A 7,542-nucleotide genomic window follows, 5' to 3' on the forward strand; every position below is an offset into this window, starting at 1 on the left:
ATAGATATATATATATATATATATATATATATATATATATATATATATATATATATATATATATATATATATATATATATATATATATATATATATATATATATATGGGATCAAGCGCGAAAACTCTCTCAGGTGAAACATGCAGATTAATCATAGCCATTGATCTTGATAAATTTGCGTATTGTTGAAAGCTTAAGGTGCATAATTGTAAAACTTAAGGTACGTATTTTCAAAGTTTAAGGTGCGTCATTTTAACTCTCAACACAAATATATAGAAAGCACCTACAACTATTTTCTGTGAAAATAAATTTATAATTTTATTATTCAAGAATCTTATCTTTCATGATTGCAACAAACACATTGATATTAAGTATGACAAAACCATAGAGTTAGTTGCCGAATAACATATCAATATTGAATACTATTTAAGTGAGTGGCTTTTAAAAACAAAGTCATTAAATATGATATATCGTTGAGATTGATAACGACATAATATAAACAACAATCGGGTGGAAATTAGGTGGTATTAGTAAAAGAACTATCCCACCAAAAAAAAGTAAAAGAACTAAGAAGGGCAAGTTTTATGAATTTACAGCCCATTAGGAGTAGAATATATGGGGCAAATGACACATACAGTCGCCCAGAAAAGTTTTACTGGATAACGCCAACAGGAGTCAGTTAATAATGAATGAATCAATGAATCGCGGCGATGCAGGATCGGAGGAGCAAATTAAAGATCGACAAAGGGGACAGGTGAAGTGGTTTCGGTCTAACCATCTCTGGATGCATTCGACGTGAAAGAGGTGGCCGCATCTGCGGAGTTGGTTCACCCAATCCTCCTTCGCATACTCGACCAAGCAAATGGAACAACATTCTTCTCCTAGGCGGCGGCGGCGGCTGCTGCTGCATCTCTTAATATCCCCGAAAATGATGGTGTCAAGCTCAAGCACTACCCGGTCGTCTCCTGCTTCATGGTATTGGTATTGGTACTCACACCACACCAGCCTAATCATCTTAGCCATAACCTGCTTTATTTGAAGGAACGGGATCCATATGCAAGTGTACAAGATAATAGTAGCAGTGGAGATGGATGACTGGCTCTGCATTAGCCCGCAAATCATCATTATATTGCTGCCGGCGCGGCCTAGTTTTTGAGGTTTGAGGGAGAAATATAATATATATATAAAATGCAAATGAGACGAGGTAGAGAGCATAATTAAGCACAAAATCAATCTCGTTCTTTATATATATATAGCCACTGATCGATCGAGTTCCCAATTAAGTCAACCACCTTTATTTAAGGATTTTGTGAAGGGATCTCTTGCATTTGACTTTTTGGAGATTGACGGACTCCATCCTACCACCTAGCTAGCGCCGGCAAAGGAATATAATAACACTAGTAAACATGTTTCTTTCTTCGGGAGAAACACTTGAATATTCCGGGGGTGTGCAAGGCCGGCGCCGACCTCGCGCACCCAGGTGTCACACTCCCACGCACTACATGCAATAATTCTCTCTTTAATTTCTACCATCAACGCGCACCGCAATATCAGGAATCCAAGTCGTCTTTCGCATTGATTAACGAAACAAGAAGAGTATTATTTTCACTTTTAAAGCCCCACAAAAAAACAAATCACTAATTTTGTTTAGGGAAATTAACACTTTTTTTTTTCCCTTGAGTTTGTAACACTTTTTCTTCCTGAATTATTCAAGTCACACTTTCCCCCTAATATATGAAATGGACATATTTACGCTAAAAATAAATATTTCAATTATTTTTCTTCTCCAAACAAATTATGACCGAACACACACTATAAGTTTACAATTTAAAATCAGAACCTAATATTTAGAGTTTATTAAAATCGCGAGCAGGAACGACTGGTTCATGTTCCGAACTGAAAATAAAATACATTATTGTTGAATTTAAACTATTTTAAAAAAATTTATATGAAAGTTTGAACCAACCGTTAAAACTGGATCCAGAATCGTGAACCGACGGTTCAAAATCAAAACCAAATCACGATCATATATACTTATACGTGAAAATTAGAATAAATGCGAAAAAGAACATACACTATTTGTAAATATTGTAATTCTAACTTTAAGTTAATACTAGTAGTTATTCCGATTTGAACCGTCGATGCACGATTCAAGATCCAATTTTTTTTTTTTCAGTTCATGATTTTAATAAATCGAAACCCAAATATTGGGTTCTGATTCAAAATCATAACCGAAAGCTTTCGATTCGATTGCTATAGTGTATGGTTCAGTTTGAACCGAACCTTGGTCATCAGTAAAAGCAATAATTTGTTAGGGAAGAAAAAAAAATATTGAATTCAAGGTAGAAATGTGTTCCGACCACCTTTTCCTTGTGGTTGAATTGTTTTAAATTATTTTTTGTTTCCAACCAGGTGGTCAGATTGCAATGCATCCTCAATCTCTGCCATTGGCAATACCTTTATCACTTAATACAAATTTATCAGACACCTCACCTCTTCCATTTGCAATACATCGTCAATCTCTGCCATTGGCAATCCACCAGGTCATTTACTGATTTTGGACTTCATTGTCTCAATTCTCAATATAACATGTTAAAGTAATCATTTTCTTAATTTTCAATATAACATGTTAAAGGGTGCAATTGCACTTTTTAAAAGTTTATGATTACTACTTGCTGAGATTTTTCATTCAATTGTATATGTTGCTTACAAATTTCTTTTTTTTTGAATTTCCCAAGAACTTTTGGAACTAAAAAATCACTAAATGCAGCTTTCTTAAACTGTGTCTATGTTCTCTTGGAAATCATGCAGCTTCAAGATGTTACTGAAGTCAAAGAAGCTAAAGGTGCAAAAAGTGAGAACAGTGAAGTGAAAGCTAAGGATCTGACGGAGGAGAATGGTAAAGAAACTGCAAACTAGATGGTGTTATGTTTCTTTATCCTTCTCTTGTAGAAGCAGAGCTCATATTCCCATAGAGTATTCTTATGAACTCCTAATAAGTCAGCATTACTATGTTGTAAATGAATATTATTCTCTGAAACTTTTTTTTTTTTAATTATCTTCTGTATAACAAAGAGATTCCATAGAAAATTAGAAATACTAGCAAGAGTGAGTAGTGATTTTTCAAGTTTTATGGAATACTTATTTGGTGGACTGTGAACCCCGTAATCTTGCTGAGTGACCGATTTTTCCGACAACTTTGTAGCAGTGGACACTATTTCTGACCACTCCATCTAGTGGTCGGAAATAGCGACGGTTGCGGATACCTCAAGTGGTCGGAACAACAGTTTCCGACCAAATTTAGGCAATTTCTGACCATTTTTGAGTGGTCATAAATTTGAAGATTTCCAATAGTGACGAGTCTCATCAGATTTTCTATTCACAACCCCAACCCCCTAATTAAAGTAAACCAAAAAAGTAATTACACAAAGGTACGTACAGAAACAGAAATAGAGATCCAGCGCGCAATAAACCTTAGAATATTCTTCTAATACTCCTTCCTGTGCTTAACAAAGTAAAGCAATACATTATACTCACTCTTTTAAGCTAAGCCGTGCATTTTGGACTTTAACTGACAGCTTTAACTTCTGCTCCTCCATATCTTTCAGCACAGCAAGCAGATTTGAGCGGTATACTTCACATCGTTGATTTATGCTGTCTAACTCAGCAGTCAATTCATGGATTCTTTTTTCCTTCTCATTTTTCTATCAAGAGAAAATGTGATTTAATATGTGAAACATATGTTTTGTAAATTTAGATACTTGTATCTGCATTAAACCATGTCTATATATTCATGAGGTAGATAAATAATGCAGCCCATCCAGTCAACAAAGCTATAATGAATAGCCATGTATGGGTAGGAAGCAGCAAAAACATAAATCAAATACTTTAATCAAAGATGGTGCATGTTTTTGTAGAATAAAGAAACAAAACTAACCGTTAAAAAATGAATACATTAGCCCTTAAACTATGTAAATTTTGTAGGGATTAGTTTTATGGTTTTACCAACTGTTTCCTAAACCAAGTCCCTAACTTCAAGACTGATATTTTTAGAAAATGAAGCTGATATCATTATAGTTCAAGAAGTCAACACTCACCAGTAATTTCTCTCAAGTACTCAAGTTCATTACACCAATGATTTAAAGTTTAATGGCAGTGCCCATCAGCTTCAACCTACCAATAATTCCCATAAGGTAAAAACGCCTATGAAACCGTCTTATGAATCCTTATCTGTGAGATGGGTAGGATTCTTCGTAAATATTACACTTTCCTTGAGTTTCCCTAATAAATACAGTAACTTTTTAACTCCTAAATATTACATTTTGATTTAAAAAGTATTACATTTTTTTTTTCAAAAGTATCGCATTTTTCCTCATAAGTGTTACATTTTCTCTTATAAGTAAGAATCAATTTATCCATTATTAGTATTACACTTTTCTTCATAAATATTACACTTTCTCTCATTAGTAATAACCAATCAATTTATCGCTGGTTAGTATTACAACTTTTCTCATAAGTAACTCTTCAACGCCTAAATATTACATTTTGATTTAAAAGCATTACATTTTTCCTCAAAAGTATCATATCTTTCCTTATAAGTATTACATTTTTTCTCATAAGTAACAACCGATTTATCCTTGTTTAGTATTAGACTTTTCATCATAAGTACCACATTTCCATCTAGACCCGATTAGTCTCACAAAAAAAATATCCATGAGTTGATCTCACAAGAGAGTCACCCTTTGTAGAATAAAAGGGTTTCACTTTCAAAAGTAAAGTACAAGGTTAAGGAACCATTCAAACATAAAAGAAAAATTTCCATATGGATGCAAGCTTGCTTTTTTTTTTTAAATAGAAAAATGAACAGTTTGAGATTAGGGATGACAATCGGTAGGGTGACTACATTCATCAGTCATCACCCAACCCACCTTTATGCTTTCTCTACCCACCCTACCACTAAAAATTCACCCCGCTCCACCGGATGCGGGTACGCACCATTTTTTTTAATGTCGTATTAATTTTTTAAAAAAAGTAATAAAGTATATGAATTATTTACACATAGTAAAATTCACTAGTTATATTAAAACACAAAATAATAAAAATATTTAAATTCAAATATAATATTTAAACTATTTTTTTTCAAATAAACATATCTATTTAGAACTAAAAAAGTACGGAATAAAATTTAGCATGAGTTTTAATTCTTGTAGACTTTTAGAAATAAGTATTAGTATTTATTTTACTATTAATTAAATATAAATATAAATAAATAAATACGCACACATCTTTTATATATATACGCACACAACATAGTGAGCCAGGTGGGGTTCTATGCAGGTTCAACCCAACCCACTGCAGGTTTAATTTTTTAAAACCCACCCCTGATCCACTACCTGCTACCATCCAAAAACCTCAATCCAAGCAAGTTGAATTCGGGTGGATACATGTAGGTCAGGGTGCAATTGTCATCCCTAATTAAGATATTAAAAACAAATAAAGAAGAAATGAACCTGGGCTGCAAGAAGTCTCACCAAGGAATCCGTTGGTGCAACTTGATTTTCATCCCCTGCATGCATATCTAGATTCCCATTTGCTAGATTGGTCAAATGAGTTTCCCCAAATTTTTTCGTTTTTGCAGTAGAAACTTTTTTTTCAGCCTCTTTTAAAGCATTCATTGCAACATTATAAACATGAATAGATTTTGCACCTTCTTCAACAAATTTTATAGCTTCCCGCCGTAAATTATTATAACGAACTGTTAAAGATTCTTGAGCACTGTTTGGCAATTCCAAAGCACGTTCATCTGGGGTAACTCCACCACTAATCTTGGCATCCCGTGTCCAACGTTTCAAAATGTATTGGGAAGGAAGTGTTAGAACATTTTTTGCTCTGAACACTGATAATACATGCCTACAAATAATGCCTGAAAATTCAAACATTAGACAGCTACAATTAGCTTTCATCTCTAAGTCATTAAACCTTACTGTATGTGCTTTGTGCTCTTCTCCAAATTTGGAGACACGATACGTTGTGGTTGTTCCAGAATCATCAATTTTAGTAGCAGGATTAGCAAGGGTCTCAACTAATTCTGCTTGGAATTTCATGAAGATTCTCCTTGTATAAAGGTTAGCTGCTTGTTTTTCCATGGGTGAGGGTGTCTTTAGAATCGGAGTACTATTATTAGTGTCAAAATCTGCCTTCAGTTCCTTTTCATGCCAGCTTGTAATACCTTTCTCATACAGTTTAGTCAAAAGCTGGATGGTAGTGGAAACACTCAAAATTCCATCAAAGAAAGAGTTCATAGCATCACTGTCTTCACCATAAAAGGATTCCCCAAAAAATGTATCACGCAAGTAGATAGGAACCCAGTGATGGCGAGCATTATACATGGACTGAAGCCATTCATTGTCCATGAGGTAATATCTCAATACAAGTGATCCCCATTGTGATTCAAACTCCTCAACTGTGTCTGGTTCATTGATGCACTTGTTAAATTCAATTTCAAAAGTAGGATGTATCTGGTATATATGAGACAATTTCTCTTTGGTTTCTCTAATTATGCTCCATTTACAGAGGCGATGACGTGTTTCTGGAAGAACTTGTGAGACAGCCATCTGTATATGCCGATCAGCAACAGTAGTGATTGAGAGAGGGTGGCGAGCAGACATTGCTTGAAGCCAAGTCTGGAGAAGCCAGATAAATGATGTTTCAGACTCATCAAAAAGTAATGCACAGCCAAAGAGGATAGGTTGACCATGATGATTTAAGCCAGTAAATGTAACAAAAGGCACCCTAAATCCATTTTTTTGATAGGATGTATCCAACTTAACAGTATCCCCAAAATAGTTATAGTTCATCCGAGCATTTCCATCAGCCCAGAATATATTTCCATTAGAGTGTTCAGTATCTCCTTGAATTGCATAAAAGAAAGCAGGACTTTCGGAGTGCATCCGCTTCAGGTAGTCAAGTACATGTTGAACCCCTCCCCCAATGGTTCTTTGATGGCTATTGCCGCTATTCATGTCTCTGTCTCCTGAATTCTAATTGCATACACGTGTGGTTTACTGCTTCCAAGTTTCACCTAATAAACAATATGCAACTTACTAAATGACAATATGACATTAAAATCTATACTTTTTAAAAATGTTACAGCCCCAAAAGAAGGTTGATACTTGAATTGTTGAAGCCTAGGGGGGCAAGAATCATAGAGGATGCACACCAATTCAAAAAATGAAATAGAATTTGTCAACAAAAAGTCAAAAATGGCACAAAATATAGAAAGGAAAACCAGAAGGCACTTATTCTAATGAGGAAATTAAAAATTGCACTCTAATGGCCGGAAGTCCAAAACTTCATGTTCGGGCTACAAAAAACTTCACCAACTTCATGATAGGGGTAGTACTGGAAAATGTTAGAACAGGAATTTTTCATTTCCTACTTCATTGCATTGGAATCTGTTAGAGTTAAAGAAGCAGGAAGTGGGGCAAGGAAGAGGAAATACTTGTATTAAATGTGAAAAAAAAAAAAAAAAAAAAAAAAAAAA

The 7,542-nt window shown here is 34.4% G+C and overlaps 1 protein-coding gene across 4 annotated transcripts in view; it reads right to left on the reverse strand.

Moving 5' to 3' along the window:
• Positions 1–3,343: 3,343 nt before the first annotated feature.
• LOC116027426 (protein FAR1-RELATED SEQUENCE 9) overlaps positions 3,344–7,542 on the reverse strand; it is a 5,228-nt gene continuing 1,029 nt past the window's right edge. Inside the window, exons 2-4 of one of the 4 annotated variants that reach the window (XM_031269051.1) lie at positions 5,707–7,080; positions 5,531–5,577; positions 3,344–3,703 (exon numbers count right to left, since the gene is read on the reverse strand). In XM_031269051.1, the coding sequence (XP_031124911.1) occupies positions 3,533–3,703; positions 5,531–5,577; positions 5,707–7,021 (1,533 nt within the window). In that variant the 5' untranslated portion in view covers positions 7,022–7,080 and the 3' untranslated portion in view covers positions 3,344–3,532. Of the gene's footprint in view, positions 3,704–5,509; positions 7,081–7,542 lie in introns of all 4 variants that reach the window. The other 3 variants (XM_031269050.1, XM_031269049.1, XM_031269048.1) reach the window with 3 other exon arrangements.

Source organism: Ipomoea triloba, chromosome 8 (genome assembly GCF_003576645.1).
Source record: "Ipomoea triloba cultivar NCNSP0323 chromosome 8, ASM357664v1".
In the NCBI taxonomy this organism is placed as follows: Eukaryota; Viridiplantae; Streptophyta; class Magnoliopsida; order Solanales; family Convolvulaceae; genus Ipomoea; species Ipomoea triloba.